The 21606-nt window shown below is 33.6% G+C and overlaps 1 protein-coding gene across 4 annotated transcripts in view; it reads left to right on the forward strand.

The window, feature by feature from the left end:
- ClC-c (chloride channel protein 3) overlaps positions 1-21606 on the forward strand; it is a 232470-nt gene that overhangs the window by 121256 nt on the left and 89608 nt on the right. For all 4 annotated transcript variants that reach the window (XM_035355011.2, XM_035355013.2, XM_035355012.2 and 1 more), the window contains 3 exons: positions 5519-5734; positions 5834-5979; positions 13527-13688. In XM_035355011.2, coding sequence (XP_035210902.1) covers positions 5519-5734; positions 5834-5979; positions 13527-13688 — 524 coding nt within the window. The remainder of the gene's footprint in view (positions 1-5518; positions 5735-5833; positions 5980-13526; positions 13689-21606) is intronic.

Consider the following 21606-nt stretch of genomic DNA (forward strand, 5'->3'; position numbering starts at 1 on the left):
AACCTGCAGTTCACTAGCGGCATTTAACGAAAGGGCCAAAATCGGGACAGGCCCATTTTTAAATATGGTGCACATTTGCTTCGCCTCCTTCAAATGTTGGTTTCCTTCCAGACTTTTTGGGACCCATTCCCCAAATCCTGGGTGAGGAGCATCATCATCCATCACCCTTTTAGTTCGGGCGCCACTGTAGAGACAATAGGTATTTTGGAAGCAGGCAAGATGAAAATATGCAATGCCTTGGCCGGGAATCGAACCATGAACCTCTGAAATACGCGCCCAGTGTGCAGACCACCACACCACGAAGGCATGCCAAGAAAGTGGAAGAAATTTTTTATTAGACTTTAACTGTTTTGATCCATTATATGGATTTTTAGAACTTTTTATGAAAGCTTAAGTGACAGTAGACTTTTATATTTAATTTTGCCCTAAATGTAATTAATGTAATGCATAAATGGTTTATCACTAAGCTGACTCGCACAATTATATGTACGGTAACTGTTAATTTTACTTCCATCTTGATTATGAGAACTTCAATAAATAAAAAAACCTTTCTTTCCTACTCAGGAATTTTCATTAAAAATTTTATGAAACTTGCAGAGTGCACAGAAATTAGACCAGAAATGAAGCTTAAAATTTAGAATAATAAATTATATAGTAAGCACATGTATTTTATATCAAAATCCTATCATAGTTTAATAATTTGAATTGTGCATTATAAAGGGAGCTCAGATCAAATTTCTTAGTCTGAAATTCTGTTGCCAAACAGCAGAAAATAGCACGGCTTTTCATAGCTTAATGTTGATAACTATGCTCTTATCTTATTCTTATATAACACAAGTGAGAAGTAGACATACATAATAGCACAAGTAAAACTGAAATGTTTCATCAAAATTTATTAAGAATTACATTTAACTGAAACTTTCAGTAACCAATAATAATAACAACACAGTGCTGAGAAATAAAATAGTTTCACTATTTCTTAATCCATCAAGGTAAAATAATCTTCCTCTTTCCTAATACGTGCCTTCATTCTAACTAGTATGTAGTCTGCAAGTTCAGAAACTTAGTGTAATGAGCATGACTATTTATTTTGATTCAGCTATACATGGTTTTCCTTCAGTTATGCAATGCTTTTAAATGTCCACGAATGTGTTCTGTTAAGAAACATGTACTAGCTGTTAGGAAACATGTATCTAGTTCTTTGCATCAGTATCTTCTGCACCATTGCATCAAAACTCTATTACATGTACAGTGGAAGATGGATAATCTGGAATCCAGTGATTCAGGACTTCTGGTAAGCGATATTCCAGCCATACGATGATGTTGCTAGCATTTTATTCAGCAGTTTTCAGAAAGCCTCGTCAAGTCCTTCACATCCTTTTGCAATTCTCAAAAAGTCCTTTATTTAAAATTTCCTGCTTATAGGAAAATATGTAATTAAAAATTTATCGGAAGCTGGATGTATTTCATATGAACTATATATACAGTGGTGGCCAAAATTGTGGACACTTTTGGAAATTTTTATGTTTTTGAACTTTGTATACTTATAGAAAACGTTACGTTTCACAAAATGCAAACTTGTATATATCATTTTAAAGAGAATTTATTACTGAATTCAATGCAAAACACAAAATTCAATTATTTGCAGTACAGAAAAACTTAAACGATAATAGTTATCGATATACATTAGATAGTGATGATTGCAGTGAGTTATCAGTACTTAGTAGGGTACCTTTTATTTTTGATTACAGCTTCACATCGACGTTTCATTGAGCTGACAAGAGTTTAAGCTCTTCTTTCGTTATTACATGATGCCAGGAAAAAATATAGCCTCAATTAGTTCCCTTTTATTTGATGGGCGCCTCATTCGGACAAAAGTTTTCAAACGGTGCCACAAATTTTCGATAGGATTGAAGTCAGGACTGTTTCCTGGCCATGACAACAATTTAATGCTCTTTGTACGAAACCACTCTTTCGATATTTTGGCCGTGTGGCAAGGAGCAGAATCCTGCTGAAAAATAAACGAAGCATTGTTGGAAAAGAGATCTCTGATGGAAGGTAGAAGTTTTGGTTCTAGAATAGTGTCAATGTATTTTCTGGCATTCAGTGTCCCATCGATGACATGAAGGCGACCAATACCATCTGCTGACATGCATGACCAAATCATAACACTAACTGAGTTCTTTACAGTTGCTTGAATGCAGTCAGGATGTAGCTCTTCTCCTATGCTACGTCTTACATATTTTCGCCCATCACTACCGAATAACGATATCTTAGTTTTATCACTCCATATAACTTGTGACCACTGATCATCTGTCCAATTAATGTGTTCCTTTGCCCACTGTAGTCTTTTTTTTTCATTGCTGAAAATTAAGATAAAGCTTTTTTCGTGGAATTCTACCTCTCGGTCCAACATCTGTTAATCTTCTCCTGATTGTTCTTGAACTGACAGAAACACCAGCATCATTCAGATCACTTCTGATGGCCGCTGATGACATTTTTCTATCTTGGAGACATAGTCTTTTTATTCTTCTATCATCAATAGATGTGGTGCACCTTTTTCGGCCTTCTTTGTTTTTTCTGTCTTTTTTGTCTGAACCACCCACCTGTCTTGCAATTTCAGCATAGGAAAGACCACTTTCTCGTAACACCATAATATTACATCTCTTTCTAGGTGTCCAATTTATTCTTTTATTTGATGTCATTGCTTCTTGACTAAATATTAAAAATTTTACAAAAATTCCTACTTGTAATTGCAGTGTATAAGAAACAGGTCCTCCTTCTACAGAACAAAGCAAAATAATGAATTGTTTCATTGTTTCAAGTGTAAACATGATGTCAGCTTCTACTGGCAGTTACTAACATTTGATTGGTTCTCAGAGCAAGAACAGTGATTGACCACGAAAGCTAGACATTACAAACCACTTCGTAACTGTGTTTTTTATTTATATTAAAGTACATATAACTTTTTTGTACTGCAAATAATTGAATTTTGTGTTTTGTATTGAATTCAGTAATAAATTCTCTTTAAAATGATATATACAAGTTTGCATTTTGCGAAACGTAACATTTTCTATAAGCATACAAAGTTCAAAAACATAAAAATTTCCAAAAGTGTCCACAATTTTGGCCACCACTGTATATACAGTCAAAAGTCGTTAATCCGGACTCGTCGGGACTTCGGCGATTCCGGATTATCGATTTTTCCGGATTATAGATCATCAGTTTAAATCTGGTAAGATGGCATGCAGAAATTATAAAATTAAAAATATGAAACCGTAATTTATGAAATAAAGAACAATTATGATCTAAAGGGTATCAAAATTTACAAAAAAAGCTTAATATTTATTTGTTTACTTTATTAAACATTTCTTTCAATGTAAGTTGTTTATTGCTTCGTTTTTTATGTGATAATGCTTTCTCTTTAATTCTATAAACAGACATAATTTCTTGTTCAGTTACAAAGTTCCGCTGTTCAAGTCCTATAATTGCTGTGTCGAGAATATCGATTAATTTGTCAATCGAAATTTTTTCGTTTTCAATAACCTCTGTGTCACTTTCTTCGCTATCGGAAGCGAATTATAATGAGGAGGAATTTGATTTAAATCATATCAAAGACGGAGTACGTCGAGATGAAATACTACATGTAGTAAGGAATTATAAGCCAAATAAAATAAAAACATCTGCCCTGAAGATAAGGATAGTGCTGACAGATGAACTTCCAATCCTTTGCGCGTCGCGGCGCCCCCCCCCCCCCGCCGCAGAGCAGCGTAAAATTGATAAACAGATTTCGGAATGATTAGATAAACAAAGGATATGCCTTTATCCATTTTTTGCAGAAATTCCACTTTTTGGACTTCGAAATATACTTTCCCTTTGTAGATCCTTTACATATTAGTAAATATATATATCAGAAATTCTATTTGACATAATGAAAAGTTCAAGCTTACTTTTATAAAATTGCTCTAACAGTCTGCAAAAAATAATAAGCCGGATCCAATTCGAAGATTAAGGAACAACGCAATCTGCAACATTAACTGAATTAGATAATTTTAGCTTAGCCTATATCGTACGTTATACATTAAACGCGCATGCGTAAACCTATTTTGCGCATGCGCACACGCATATTCGCAACCGTAAAGGTCTTACGCGCATGCGTCAACGCGTCGCATGCGCAGAAAGTTTGTAGCTTTGAGGTCCGGATTATAGATCATTCTGGATTATGGGTGTCCGAATTATCGACTTTTGACTGTATATAGTTCATATGAAATATGTACTATATATATATATATATATATATATATATATAGTTCATGTATGTCGTTCAGATATATGGTGAAAAGGAAAATCTAATATCTAATGCTTTAGTAAATAATTTCAAAATTCTTGCATCAGTTCTAAAAAGGGTTTAAAAAACAAAGTTGCCACAATGAAAGTATAACTTGAGTGTAAAACTTGTTTTGAGAAATGAAAGAGGATATAAACTGTGAAATTAAAATCAATTGAGAGAGGTGCATCGGTGCTGTAGTTTTAAAAATGTTGAATAAAGTAAGGTGCTCATTTTTATTTAATATTTCTTTGCCTTCAGATTACAGAGGCAACTGAGAGAACAATAACTTAGGAAATTCCTTCAGCCTCCATATTGCAGAGGTCTGCTATTTAGATTACATAAATTCGTTAGAATGGTGTCTCCAAAAAGAGATAGCAATAATCTTCATTACCCTTCAGCATAGAAAATTTTTATGACGTTGTATGGATGCAAAGCAAAATTTATGGATATGGGATTGCAGCTTGGCAGAATAAGCGGTGAAATTACAAGCATAGAAGAATACAGTATTAGCAGTGGTAATTAATTTTCCAAATTTAGTGAAAGGTTACAAATCTATGTCTCTCTTCAACTTCAATTAAACTGTTTTTTTGGATGAGAGGGCTGATGCCTGACTGAACTTCAGCTTTTAAGAGTGAAATTGTATATGGTGGAAGAACAGAGAGAGATCAGTGGGATTTAATTTGCTTTTACAGTGCCATACAGGTGACAGATCCTATAGCCATACCTAAATCAAATGTTGAGCCACAGTTTGGTTATCTCATTATTCTGCTGTAATATCAATTTACTGATGCTTCTATTGCAATGCATTCTAATATCGGTGAAGTAATTGAGGCTTTGATTAATGAAAAAACAGAAGCAGAAACAGTTTTCAAATTTACAATTCTAAAGCATTATAAAAGTTTTTGGTATTTAAGTGTAAAGTAAATCTTATCTTTGATATTTTTCTTGCTGTGTACAATATTATGTATTGAACAATTTTTAACTTTATTTCATGTTAAATTATATTAGTCAATTATATTGTTTTCTTGTCAGTCTTTTATGCTGTCAATATATAAGAGATTATTGTTCTATCTTATCGATACTACATTTTATAGTAAGGAAAGAAAAAAAAAAAAAATCTTTTTGAAGAAATAAATTTCATTTGTAAATTGCATAAAATTAAAGGCTGGGCTTTTGTTGCAAATGTAGGTTCTGGAGGGCCACAAGATATGGAGGAATTGCCTCCAGGCATTGGTCAGTATGATGACTTTCACACAATTGACTGGCAGCGAGATATTGCTAGAGATCGCATGAGGCATCGGTATATAGTGAAGAAGAGAGGAGAATCCATATGCGATTTAATACGAGGCTTTCATGATGCATGGTCAGGTTGGTTATGTGTCCTGCTTGCTGGTTTAGCTGCTGGTAAGTGATTTTTTTCTTAGTTATTGGGTATTGTTTTTCTAAGCATCAAAAACATTTAAGCTATTTAAATTAACAAATGTTATGATTTTAATATTTTAGGGGTAGTGTCTGGCATAATTGATATTGGTGCTGGTTGGATGAAGGATTTAAAAGAAGGTATCTGTCCACAAGCATTTTGGCTCAATCGTGAGCAGTGTTGTTGGAGTTCAAATGATACTTTCTATGAAGGAGACAAATGTGCTCAGGTTGGATAAATTGAATTACATTGTGTTTTTATAAAATTATTTGTATGTAAATGTTTAGAATTATACATCGGTAAATCTTTTCAAATAAAAGAGATTTATAGTCGCGCTGCAGTAGTAGGTACTTTAATAATTATGAGTGGAAATGAAAAATGATTTTTCTCATTTTTAGAATTGTGAGACGTTTGGAAGTAGATATCTGTGGGCATTTTGGTTATTTTTGTATAAATTGAAATATTCCCTTTTTAACCAAAAGCATATTTTAAAGAGTGAAAAACAAAAATTTTGTGACTTCTGGATCTGGAATATGTTTATTCTTGTATGGTATTTTTTAAACAGGTTACAAAAAATCAGACTTCTGATTTTGTAGTAAAATTGCTTCATATTGGTTGTACAGTCATCTGCAGTGAAAAGCTAAAAACATTAAAATTTTATTCAGGTATGATATTGAGATATGATTCATACAAGATGTAAAATATAGTGATCTGACTCTTAAAATATATATGCTAAACCAAATCCAAAATGTTGTCTTGTTTTCAGAATTAAAGACAACTCTGACAGCAAACTGTGTTTAGGTTGTAGAGACATTAGGATATTTTTGGAAGCAGAAAAGATGAAAAATAGTGCCTTTGCCGGGAATCGAACCACAGACCTCTGGATACCGGCCCAGCGTGCAGAACCAATACACCACGAAGGCAACTATTAAGGCAAGAGAAATACCTTATATACTCCCCCTTTTAAAGGGCGACTGGGGTTTTTAGGGGACCCAATCGCCAAATCCTGGGTGTGGAGAATAATCATCTAACACCCTTTTAGTTTGGGTGCCACTGTAGAGACATTAGGTTATTTTTGGAAGCAAGAGAGATGAAAAATTAGCAACCGCCTTCCCGGGAATCGAACCACGGACCTCTGGAATACCGGCCCAGCGTGCTACCGTTACACCACGAAGGCACGCTAGGGAAGTGGGAGAAATACCTTGTGTGTGAATAGTAAGAATGCTTCAGAGTTCAGTCTGAGCATATTAGAAGTAACTGGCCGAAATTTGAGAGAAGCTATGTCGTTGAACTGAATGAATCAGGTTAGTGCAGTAGCTGCAATGTCTTTGTAGAGTCTGATACATTGAAATACATTCTAGAGACAGTTCTGAAAATAAATAATTCATTGTGAACTGTATGGTAACATGCAAGTATCTTTGAAGCTAAAACAGTGCGTCACAGTGTAGTCACTGTTATAGTTTGCAGAGCATCCCGGTTGGATAAGTTTTTGTTCTGTTTAAGAAAGCTTCAAACCAGAGTAAAAAAGAAAATAAAAAGGGGGTCATCATCACAATGTAATTATGGCTAGTTCCAATATGAAATTTGATGTTAATTGAATTAATATACAAGCAATTTTTTATGTTTTTGTAGTGGATAAAAATAAAATTAAAAACATAATTAAAAAAAACTGCTAGTGACATTCAAATTGAAGGAAGATCGATTTAACATTTAATAGAAAATTCTCAACATTAAAATGAGAATGCAATGTGACATCTGTCAACAGCTCAGGATTGAAATTGTTATAAATAGGAGTAAAGGCTCTCTCTCTCACTCTCTCTCTCTCTCTATATATATAGTATATATATATATATACACTGGGATCTCTTGATGTGCAAGATTTTGAGAATTTGGAAACTATTACAAAGATGGTCTTTTGGGGGACTTATGAGCCATTTGCTTAAAATGTTTACAAATTTTCAGAAAAGGAAATTGTACAAAAGGGAGATATGTTCAGTTCACATCAAGACTAAATAATATAATCATGAAATTTATGATGCAGGTTAATTAAAATCACAAATTTCAATCAACTGTAGTAGATGATGAAGTGCTTCAATCATTCCATATGAAAACTGCAGATCCCATTGCAGGATGAAGTGGTGGGGGCACCAAAATTCATCAATGGTGTTACAGGTAAATGGTCCTACAGCACTTACTGTCTTGCTTCATCCTAGTTCTGATAGCGAGCTTTCTGGGGGAGGACTTCATCAGTATTTCAAGTGCCCTCACATTGTACAGACACTACACATTCGAACAGCCAAGCCTTCTCTGGGATTCAAACTTGAGCCCATTAATACAGCAGCCAGCATCTCTAACCACTATATTGATTAGCAGGCACTACTGTAACCCACATCTGTGTTCACAAAACCAGAATGTTTGAAACCTGTTGACTTATGTTCTATGTTCTTCATATCAAGGAGGAAATTCTTTTCTGAAACATGAACAGAGCAATATGTGTTCTGAGAGTTTCTCATGAAGTGATTCACTGTATTTATGCCCCACTACTGCTCAGATGTAATTTCAAAGATAGAAATATGTTTTAAGAATATTTTATTTTTAGTGAAGTTTTTCATTTTGTTACTGTTGCAGAAGTTGAATTGCAATATTTCACACTAAAATTAAATATTCGGCTCCCTTACTCCAAAATAAATATTCCGACCAAAGGGAAAAAAAAAAAAAAACACCTCTTGTTGTCCTCTGTTTCAGAGCACAAAATTTGATTTTAGATACATTGTGTAGTTTAACAGAGATCTTGAAAAGAATATGTTTACATTCTTTTGTTAAGATGAAATATGCAATCAGGTGTTCTAAGATGGTCTGTTTGAAAATCAACTTTGAGTCATGTTATGCATATTAGAATAGGTATAATTCCTACTAGTAAGTGATAAACTAAATATTTCATGTCTGCTATCTGCAAATAAACAGTGTGTTTTGGTAGAATGTGTGTTAAATTTTGAAAGGGGTAGGTTGCTCACAGACATTGGACTTCTACAGCTATGCAGAATCAAAAATATCATCCTCACTTGGTAGATGGCATTATATGACTGCAAGACTTCAAAATTTCACCACAGGAAACTGGCATTTATGAGCTGCATGCAGAGGTAGTAGGATAGCGAATTACATGACTATAGTTAGCTGATGTGTATTTTTGCAAACAGGACTGCAGACTGTATTGAGCAAGTGCTGCTGTGCACATGTACCAGGAATGGTACCAAATGAGGCATACTCCCGCCTACTAGAAGATTGCAGGATTGCATCAAACTGTGAGACTGTCTCTTTTTGGAGACCTACCATGCACCTATAACAATGAGGAAATTCTGTTCTATCATGCAGAAGACAGTGTGATCACCAGGCCTATCCTACTTTGACTGTTTCTGGGGTTACTTGAAAAATGGTATATGACACTGCCAGGGAAAATGCTGAAGGTCATGTTGCATGACCTATATTCTATAGCTGCCATAGTCATCCAAGATATACTTATAATGTTGCTGGATGTTCTTGATGCCATGCGCTGACAATGTGAGGCATGCCTTAAAGCTTCTGAGCTCAATTTTTAAAACATCATGTGACCCTTGAGCATTCTACAAAATGTACACTGTGGAAAAAAAAAGGAACAGTTCTATATCTCTCATTGTACTGGGTCGATTGACGAAATTCAACTTGAGTTTTTCATGCCTCGAAAGCACGACTTAGGATGTATATTAGATTTATATATAGCATTGTTCTGGTATTTTGACTCAAAATAGGACTTTTCCAGAAATGGCATGTCAATTTTTTTACATATTTCATTTCTACGACTCAGATTATGTCAAACTGTCAAGATTTATAAAAATCGCACAAGTATTTTTTAAAAAATTATATCTCAAATTTTTAGTTCCTCAATGTTAATTTTAATTGAAGTTGATATATATTTATTAGTATCCCTCTTTTTTATTTAACATACTTGATTCCTTCTTCCAGAATTCGGACGTTTGGCTTAATTCAAACCTAATTCACACATTTTTTATGATTTATTTTTAAAATTTGTGTTTTTTATAAATTTTTCGGAAACATTTGTGTTATAACCTGTAAAAGTTTTATTTTGTCTTAAAGTAGATGTATTTCTAGGCACACCTGCAAAAAATTATTCTTATTCAAAATTTTCTCAGATATACATGAATTTACATATTGGAGCATTTTGAAATTTGCCGTATGTTTTTTTAAGTGATAATAACGCCAAATGTGGTTTATGCACTTTATTAAAATTATTTGAGTATATGAACAATGACTTTTTTTTTGTAGAATCGAAATGGGGAAAAAATTAGCAGGTCATTTCAGAAAAAGTTCGATTTTGTGTCAAAATTAAATACTATATATAAATCTAATATATATCCTAAGTCATGCTTTTGAGACATAAAAATGCAATTTGAATTTCGTCAATCGGCCCAATAGAATGGGAGATATAGAAGTGTCCCCTTTTTAGTCCAGTGTAGCTCTTGTTATAAATAAAAACTATATTATTTTCACTCGTGTGCTAGCTTTTCATTTCTTATTCACTTACATGTACGGACCACATTAAAGCATGATGATGACATATGTAAAAAGGAGTATATTTATCACACAGTAAGAAGTTGGTGTACATGTTAATATAATTTTTTTGTTATCAGTTAATTAATGTAAGGACCTGTTCGATGCATGAAACTGTGTTCTGTATATGACACACATGCTCCCAACACACTATGTCTTCAACAGAAATAGTTGTGTGATCATATTGCAAGTGTTTGAATCACAGCAATTCATTGGGGCTGATGACATGAGAAAGACCTAGGAAAGTTGCTTAAGATGTAGAACATTGAGGAATGACCATTGCTTATCTTTGCTGATGAGATGGGACTTGTTATACATAGGTCAATAAAATATAAATGAGCCTTTATTGGCTGAGAGTGGGGAAGGGTATTTGTGTGTGATTGGGCATTTGTAGTCATTAGATTGGGATACCTAGAGTAGGGAAACCACATCAGTTGGTTTATCCAGTGCTTAAGTTAGTAGCCCTTATAGTGAGTGAGAGGGTCTGCCTGTCTCTGTTGAGCAACACATAATTATAAAGTTCCTCGTCTGTGAAAATATGAAAGCAACCAAAATTTAGCACAGACTGCTTGCCTAGTTTGGGGAAGCTACCCTTTCATGGTCAAGAGTGAAGGTTTGGTGCAATGAATTCAAGCAAAGCCATGAACGTGTTGCGAATCAAGCGCATCCCCATTGTCCTCTCACCGGTGTGACTAATGAAAAGGTTGCACGTGTTCATGAGCTTATCAAACAGAATTGATGCTTCACAGTGCTTCAAATTTTGGAAGAACTTGGTTTCAGCTATGGAAGTGTCCAACCACTCGTCAGAAAGCATTTGGGCTACAGAAAAATCTCAGCACGTTGGGTTCCAAGGTTGCTGGAATGATGATCAAAAGCCGCACGAGTTCACATTTCTCAATTATTTCAAACTCGTTTTGAAGAAGGGGAAGCTTTTTTGCATCAAATTGTCACCTGTGATGAGATATGGGTGCATCATTACATGCCCTAATCAAAGCTTGCAAGTATGGAGTAGAGCAAGAAAGGCAAGGAAAACACCGTGAAAGCCAAAACTCGATTGTCTGCGGGGAAAGTGTTGGGATTGAAGGGGTGTCCTACTGGTAGATCTCTTCTATTTTCAAATTAAAAAAAAATTATGGTTTATCTTTCAATAATTCTTTATTTTTGACAATATGCTATCCCTGTTGGGTAAGTGAAGGTGTACATTTTGAAATATTTTAAGTGTGTAACTTGTTTTAATTTTGATATGTGTTTGAGTGTTTGAGTTTGTGTAGAAATTGAAATTTAAATATGTTGCAAATTTGTTCATAAAGGAGCTGAATTCTGTCTTGATTGCTACAGTTCTTTTTAATTTTTGAAATTATTTAAAATATGTATGTGTATTTGAAAATATAGTGAAATTCTTCATAGACAGTATATAATTTTAAAGTACTGGTTTTGTGTGTTAAAATATATATCATCTCCAAATTCCAAATTTCACTCTTAGAAAGTGCTTTCCTATGCAAATTTGGATTTGCAAACTTATTTTGGCAACCATGTGACCAGTCTTCTTATTTCATGCAGAGTGGCAAGTCATTTGTGTGCTTATCTGAAGTCTTTCAGAATCGCTTCCATTGTCGTTTCTTTGCCACAATGTTGAGTTAAGAAAAATGTGCTTCGCCGGTGAAATTCATCTTGCTAGTAATTCATCACCAGAAGCTTTGCAGAGATTTCAGTCTTTGAAAGAAAGGGCTTTGAAGAAATGTACAATCCACAGTGGCATTATCTAGGGTGGGGCAAGGGGGGACATCTGTCCCTGGGCGCAGCATTCAGGGGGTGCCAAATTGATGTTACGAAATTTTAGAATGAAATGTTTTCCATTCTTGGCACAGAGAAAGAGGTGCAAAATCTTCAGTTGTCCCTGGGTGCTGAAAACCTTAGCTACATCTCTGGCAATTCATACAAATCGGCAATGAAAAATGATAGCAAAGTTCAAAGAAACATGATCATTCTTCAGTTTAGAAGTGAAAAAAGCATATTGATATGTAGTAGTGAAGAAAGTAGCTGCACCAGAAGAAGATAAGGTATCAGACTCCATGGCCAGAACTTGTAGATGTTGCAAGTGTTAGATAAGTTGTTATCACAGTTTATAAAATTCTTTGGAATATTCTATGCTGTAATCACTACAAACTTTTATTTATTCATTGGCCCTACTTACTGATCTGTTCAAGTATAAAATCATATTATATTTCCTTGCTCACTGTCGTGATAACAGCAACCGAAACATTCAGTGGAGAAACAAAAGTGCATTTTCATTAGGCGGTGCAGTTTACACATGTAACTATGGCATCTGTGGCATCTTCCTGAAAAGAATGCAGAAAACCTACAATTTTCTTGCAGTTTCATTACATTCACCTGAAGTAACAATATACTGCATATATTCTACATCATTAATTCACTGATTCTTTTCTTTTGAAAGTTTACTCTCACAATCCCTATGACAGGCTCTATATATGGGCAATAATATGCATTACTGTGGAATTCCATCTCATTTTGGCACTGCAGGCACATCATTGCTGTGGAACAGTGTGTTCATGCAGGGTTAATGCTCCTTAAAAACCATTATTTAAATCAAGCATCATCTCAACTGCTGACTTTCACAGATGGAAAAGTCCTCAGTTGCCTCTGACCTAACATTTGGCCTACCTAACTCCCAGATCTTTATTTTATGTAATTTTTGCATATGGGACTGCTTGAAGGACCTTATTGGCAGAGACAAGATAACTTTTGAAAGGAAGGATATTCTGTTATGAGTGCGAAATTTCAAGATGTATGAAACAAAGGTTTCAAGCAGTAGCTATTGTATTAAACATGTGTTGTCCAAGTTACACAGATCAACTTTATGTTAAATTAAGCAATATTTTATGCTAAATTTTGATTAAAGCCACAAAACGGCTTCTCTTGCTTTTAATTTCTTACCCATCACTTCATTAAGCACACGTTAAATTTGATAGCTTTTTGATGTATATGTACAGGCTAGGTAGCTCAGAACAAGGTGAACTTAAAATTTTAAATTCACATTCAACTTAATTCAGAGATATACATTTGTACTTTTTCTAAGTATGATATGCATTTCCTTCTCTCTTTTTTTTTTTTTTTTTTTTTTTTCCCCCGGTCTTCCCTGTTTCATTTCAGTGGCATACATGGCCTGAGGAGTTTGGCTATACAAGTCAAAATTTTGGCACAGTCATCATTGAATTTATCATGTATATCTTGTGGAGCTTGCTGTTTGCTTCTCTTGCTGTTTTATTAGTCAAAACATTTGCACCCTATGCTTGTGGCTCAGGAATACCTGAGGTATGTAAAAAGGAGATATTTTTACATTAATTAACAGTAAAATATGAAAAATCCATTTTTTGTGTTTATAGTTGGAATAATTTAATTAATTTTAGGTAATTGGTATTTCAGTTTTAAAAGAAAAGAATAGTTCTGTTAATGTCAGTAACTGAAATATGGGAACAAAATTTGCTATCTGTATTAGTAAAATGATGCCAATGTAATGTACTTCTGGAAGCGTAATGTCAGATTATGTCATTTTACCAATATCTTCACTGCATTTAAGTGATTCTTAAATGATTTGGCAACATAACTACTAATCCTTTGTTGTAAAAATCACATAATGAAAAATATTGGTAAAATGCTATTAGCTATTTATGTACATCGTTGTAGAATTTTTAGTATGTTATAAAATATCCTGTAGTTTTCTTTCTGGTGTTTTATATAATTTTAAATTATTATTTCCAGATTATATTCTTTAATTTTAATTTGGTGAGAATGAAATTATTAGTACTTTTATTTGGAAATACATTTTGCAGCTTTCTCGTGTTTGCTGTGTACTGTATTTAACAAAATTATATTATAGATAACAGAATATAAACATTTCATGGATTACAGAAAAAAAAATCTGTCTATGCAATATGCTAAAAGAAAATTAAAATACAGTCAAAAGTCATTAATCCAGACTCGTCGGGACTTCGGCGATTCCGGATTATCGATTTTTCCGGATTATAGATCATCAGTTTAAATCTGGTAAGATGGCATGCAGAAATTATAAAATTAAAATATGAAACTGTAATTTATGAAATAAAGAACAACATATGATCTAAAGGGTATCAAAATTTACAAAAAAAAAAAAAAAAAACTTAATATTTATTTGTTTTCTTTATTAAACATTTCCTTCAATGTAAGTTGTTTAAGTTGCTTCGTTTCATGTGATAATACTTTCTCTTTAATTCTATTAAACAGACATAATTTCTTGTTCAGTTACAAAGTTCCGCTGTTCAAGTCCTATAATTGCTGTATCGAGAATACCGACTAATTTGTCAATCGAAATTTTTTCGTTTTCAATAACCTCTGTGTCACTTTCTTCACTATCGGAAACGAATTATAATGACGAGGAACTTGATTTAAATCATATCAAAGACAGAGTACATCGAGATGAAATACTACATTTAGTAAGGAATTGTAAGCCAAATAAAATAAAAACATATGCCCTGAAGATAAGGATAGTACTGACAGATCAACTTCCAATTCATTGTGCGCTGCATCATCCAATTCATTGTGCCCCGCAGAGCAGCGTGAAATTGATAAACATATTTCGGAATGATTAGATATTCAAAGGATATGGCTTTATCCATTTTTTGCAGCAATTCCACTTTCTGTTTAATGGACTTCGAAACATACTTTCGCTTTGTAGATCCTTTACATATTAGTAAATATATATCGGAAATTCTATTTGACATAATCGAAAGTTCAAGCTTACTTTTATAAAATTGCTCTAACAGTCTGCAAAAAAATAATAAGCCGGATCCAATTCGAAGATTAAGGAACAACACAATCTGCAACATTAACTGAATTAGATAATTTTAGCTTAGCTTATACCATCCATTATACATTAAACGCGCATACATAAACGTATTATGCGCATGCGCACACACATATTTGCAGCCGTAAAGGTCTTACGAGCATGCCTCATTGCGACGCATGTGCAGAAAGTTTGTAGCTTTGAGGTCCAGATTATCGATCATTCCGGATTATGGGTGTCCGAATTAACGACTTTTGACTGTATATAACTAAATTATTTCAGCTATCAAATAGTCTCATTTTATGAAATGGTTTAGTGGCTGTATATTTTATTAATAAACCTGCAGGTTGAAAATTCATTATGAAGCATTTCATCTCCACAATATTAATCTGCAGCTTTAATATTCTTAAATGGCTTACAGAGTTGCCAACTCTCCCGATTTAGGCGGGAGACTCCCGATTTTCAACCGCTCTCCCGCCAACCCGATTTACAATATATTTCTCCCGACTTTTTCTTATTCTTAAAATTTCTCACGATTTTTATGCAACTTGGCTTAATACTTTGTTATATGTATAAAAAAAGTGCTTTTGGACGTCTGAAAGCAATTGAATTTTCTCTACATTATATCTAAAACAAAACCTTGCGAATCAGATAGCTTCTGCTTTATGAGTGAGAGCATTATATGTATCCAGAAACGTCATTCTCCAGTTCTCCAATGGGCTTCGAGCTCCACTGCGTGTCAGCTGGCATATATTAGCCAATGAGGACAAAGCAAGTTGTTATTTGGACGTTCTTTTTAGTTATTTCGTTCATTTTGTCCTGAGTTGTGTGAGTACACGTGCCTTAGGGAAATAGTTTTAGAAATTATCATCTTTTGTTACGTCTGCGAGAAAGGTGAAATACTCGTGTACGTTTCAAAAATCGTACACAGTTGACTTTCCTTCCATTATTTCCTCAAGAAAATGTAATAAATTTGCGATGTGTACCGCCTGTCGTTGCGATTTTTCGATTTCGTATGTTGGAAGGGCGGATGTTCTCAAACATGTGCGTACACAAAAACACAAGGATAACATGAGTTGTTTTGAAAAAAACGAAAAATTAAATTTTTCTTCAGAAACAAAGGGCCAAAAAGTTATTAATGCAGAATGTCTGTTCTCTGCCTTTTTACTGGAGCACAACCTGCTACTGAATGCATCGGATCACGCTGCAGCTTTATTTAAAAAAATGTTTCCCGATAGTGAAATCCCTAAGAAATACTCAAGGTGCAAGAATCAAAACAGGTGCAATGAAAAATAAATCTTCAGTTATTGATTGCATTAAAACAGCTCCCGGTTGATCTTTACATTATGGTAACTTGGCGATTTTTTGGCGAAAATTTGGCGACCAACTCTCCTACAGCAACCCTCTATTTTTTTTTCCCCGCCGCCATTTTGTCTTCACGAAGTAAAGACATCTTTCTTTTCTTTTTATCTCCTGAACACTTCTTCCAACAATCTACTAGCCGAATTACACTTATGCTAGAAATTTTATCAAACAAAACTGCTTAATCATGACAAATATTCACTGCAAAATTAGGAAAAACTGCACAATACCATCCTCTTTACGCATTTTTAAAATAACACATACACATAAACCATGTACACGCCGACTTATTTTTACTTAAAAAAACATCCCAGAATTGCACAAAAACGGTATTGCGCACACTCTTCACTATATCCATGTACACTGCTTTTTTCTCATAAATTAGAAAAATTTCACGAAATACATGACAATTTTCTCAATTATTAAACCCGGTAAAAAGAACATATATGAAATTACCTGATCGCGAAAAAGTATTTACCCTTTACAAATATGAACATTTCCACATATAAAATAAATAGAATATCCAAAAACTTTTACCTCTAAATCATCTATTACATTATACACGTCACCAACGAATTCATACCGCAAGCATTACAAATACTTAGTATCAAATATTTAAATTATTTTCATGCACGTTTATTTCAACTTAAACGTATACCAAATTCCTACAAGCATAAAATTTACAAAATAACTATCATTTCATTAAAATATCACTGAACCATGTACACGTCGACTTATTTTTACTTAAAAAAACATCCCAGACTTGCACAAAAATGGCATTGCGCACACTCTTCACTATATCCATGTACACTGCTTTTTTCTCATAAATTAAAAAAATTTCACGAAAATACACGACAATTTTCTCAATCTTTAAACCCGGTAAAAAGAACATATATGAAATTACATGATCGCGAAAAAGTATTTACCCTTTACAAATATCAACATTTCCACATATAAAATAAATAGAATATCCAAAAACTTTTACCTCTAAATCATCTATTACATTATACACCTCACCAACGAATTCATACCGCAAGCATTACAAATACTTAATATCAAATATTTAAATTATTTCCATGCACGTTTATTTCAACTTAAACGTATACCAAATTCCTACAAACATAAAATTCACAAAATAACTATCATTTCATTAAAATATAATTAAATTCAAAAACACTACTTAAAATATAAATGAGCACATACATTAAACTAATAAAAATTACCTTACAATCCTAATTACTTTAAACTAAATCATTGCTAATAACAATTTTCCCAATAATACCAAGTTCCTTTCCACCTTACATTTACAAAAATGCATAAAAATAATTAAAAATACTAACTTACATAATCTTCTTCAGAATCTTGATTACGTGGCGGATACACTTTTCTTCCTTCTGTTTCAGAATCTTTAAAATCATACTTATCTTTCAAATCAAGATACCAGGTAAAATAAATAACATAATAAAACATCTTTATTTCTCTCTCGCACAACCTTAAAAAACATTTCTTACTATCCTTTTCAATACCACTAAATACCCATTTCAAATTCACTTTACTTACGGCCATGGGATCCAAAAATTCACAAACACTATTTCACACAACACAGAATAAAGCCAAATACAAAATTCCCAGATTTTTCCCGATTAAAGAACAGTAATTCGTCCATTAATATCACATGACATATCCCATGATCTCTCATTTCCCTCACACAAAATAATGCGTAATCAGAACTGAATACTACTCACATTCTTAACAAAGTCTAACTAACCTAATCTTCTTTCGAATCTTCCTTACATGGTGGATACACTTTTATTATGGATTGAATAAAATTACTGAACGATTTTTTTTCTGAATTTTTCCTCCAAACTTCCTCCGCTAAATAAAAAGCAAAATTCTCCTTGTCGCAATGCCTAGGAATGGCGCTTTTTATACCACTCCAGGTGCCCTCTATTGTGTTGGTATGCGCACCACTTTCCGGATCTTTAAAATAATACTTATGGTTTACAGCAAGATGCTTAAACCCTTCATCTTCCAAACATTGATATGATTTCCAACAATCTGAAATAATTATAGTACCCGGTAAAATATATTGTTTTATAAAACTCAATAAACAATCTTTACTTCTATCTCGCACAACCTTAAAAAAACATTTATTACTACCCCTTTCAATCCCACCAAACACCCATTTTCCTTCCACTCTTCTACCTCTCTCATACTTCCGCTTCCCAAACTTACTCTCATCAATTTCCACAATCACATTCATACCACCAAGCATAACCCATATCATTTTCGCAAAATTCCACGCACACTTCCCTACAAAAAGAATTCCAATCAGCTGCAGTCCTACTACTAATTTCTAAATCCGAAATCCAATAGTCAACTGGCAATCTATTCACCCAATGATAAGAAATCAATAAAATCTCACCTATACTCAAACGACTTTCAGCAAACCACATACCCTTCCTTATACTCCGTTTCACAAAATGTGCATTTTCACCAGATTTCTTGCACCGCCATTCAAACTTATCAGTAATATCCTTCCTTTCACACAATCTCATTTCATTCCCACATTTTGGACATTCATACTTATCTGCAATTAAACCTACACTCATGCACCATTCAACCAATTCTTTTGAATTATCACACAAACGTATTAAAAATTTCGAATTCACTTTAGACAGCGCCATACAATCCCAAAATTATTCGACCCTACTTCACACAACACACAATGAAGCTTAATACAAAATAATATACATGCACAGATACTTGTCCAAATTCCCCCCTTTTCCGATTAAAGAACCGTAATTCGTCCATTACTATCACATGACACATCCCATGATCTCTCATTTCCCCCACACAAAATAATGCATAATCGGAACTGAGTACTGCTCACATTATTACCAAAGTCCCAGGTAGTAACCTTTATCGCCTCCAAAATGTCGCCAAACTACCAGTTACCATATTGTAAAGATCAACCCAGCTCCGGTCTGCCTCTCTACTGATGGAAGCAATAATACCGATTCAAAACTGTATCCAATTGTTGTTTCTTTTTTTGATCCAGAGTCTTCAGAAATTGAGTGCAGTTTACTTTATGTTCCCACTTTAGAAGGACATTTGACAGGCTTTAATATAGCACAGTTAATTATTAAAACTTTAAAAGAAAACTGCAGGCACTCTGGATAATTGCTTAGCACTTGGTGCCGATAATGCACCAGTATTGGTAGGCTTGGAAGGCTGGTGTTGCAGGCATCTTAAGAAAGGAAAATTCAGATTATGAGGTGCACCTGTCACCTCTTAAATTTAGCAGCTGAAAAAGGGGCAACTTCTTTACCAATAAATGTGGATGAACACATTGTTGATATTTATTATTATCTTGAAAGGAGTTCTAAAAGGAAGGAAAAATTGAAACAGTTCTAATTGTAAACTGCATAACAGCAGTTTACAATTAGAAAACTTGGATGAAGTTATAAAATCAGCTACGATTGACACCCAGTGGAGTTTAATTGCAAAACTGAAAGGTGCTGATGGAATTTTAAAATATAGTGAACTGTCTAGAATTGTGTTGGCCATCTTGACAGTTCCCTATAGTAATGCAAAGTGTGAGAGGATCCTCAGTGTTGTTGTGAAAACGAGGACTAAATTTAGATCTAATATTAGAGATGGCAAATTAGAAAAACTGTTATTAGCGAAAGCAGGCCTACGTGGCAATTGCTGTGAACACAATGATGAAGTTTCTTTCTTAAAGAAAGCAAAATCTGCGACTGTTTATAACATTTGTACAAAAACTGATTAAAGTGTCTTTTTTTTTTTTTTTTTTTTTTTTTTCTTTTCTTAAACGATGCGTGTAGTAAAAATTTTTTATGTGTAAGGTATTTTTGTGTTGCTTGCATTTAAGAATTAGTTACTACTTAAAGTTCATTCATTATTAAAAACTATATTTTTATCATTTAAAAAGTCTTTTTAACATTGTGAAAAATCTCCTGATTTCTTAAAAAAATCTCCTGATTTTTGAGTGTCATAGGTTGGCAAGTATGGGCTTAATTTCCTTAAATACTGCTTATTTATGGTCTGGTTTTGGGGTACAGTATGCAATAGAATAAAAACATCACAGCTGTACTTGAGAATCACTGTAGTCTTCACATTGTTGTAATTCAGATGAACTGTCGATTCACATAACAACACAACTTCTTTCATTTGTTGCTGATTTGATTTGACCACATCTCATCTAGCTTAATGAATGAAGTCCTCTCCTTTGCACACATGACATTTGACATGGATTTGAGTCACCTCTTTTCATAGCTATTTTTGCAATTCCAGCAACTCTGCTTTTCCTCCTTTATTTTACAATGGCTACACAATTTTTGATTAGTTGCTCACATATGAGTCAGTTCTCATCATGTACGTGTTTTTAGCATTGGAAGAGAGAATCTGTGTAGTGCAAGTTAGAATTGAACTAAAATGGAATGTAAGTGAGGAGCTGTCGTTACTTTGAAATTGGAAGAAACGTTTCCCATGTTCTGTGTTCTATAAGAACTATATGTTAATTGCATTTGCAATTTCAAAGAGTATGTGCACCTTTTATATACTTGATAAAAAATGGCCTTGTCTTGAATTTGTAGTCTTTTCCTTCCCATACACTTGTAATTCTTCCATATTCGATTCAAAAGCTGACAAGATACATTCTTGTGATCAGACAGACAAATGGTAAAATATTGTTAAGTATACTATGAAATACATTTGTAAGGAGTACATTCAAAACTTGCTTATATCACATTTGCATGTGTATACATATTCAATGACTGCATATATTACATTTTGCCTAGTGCACCTATGAAATTGGACATTCTTTTGACTTACCCTGTGTAAAATCATTGAGAAATGAATTATTATGTAAAGGAAAGCAAACAAATTCAGACGTTGTTGTATCATGTTTTGCTGAAGTTTCTCATCAGTGAAGATTTTTACCATTCGCTCATTCTGCATTTTGTTTTAATTACACTTCATATGAATCTACTTTATTTCAATCAGTCCTGTGAATGATTGCTTTGA

This window comes from Stegodyphus dumicola, chromosome X1 (assembly GCF_044657685.1).
Source record: "Stegodyphus dumicola isolate Sdum_Otavi_A_Nest chromosome X1, ASM4465768v1".
NCBI lineage: Eukaryota > Metazoa > Arthropoda > Arachnida > Araneae > Eresidae > Stegodyphus > Stegodyphus dumicola.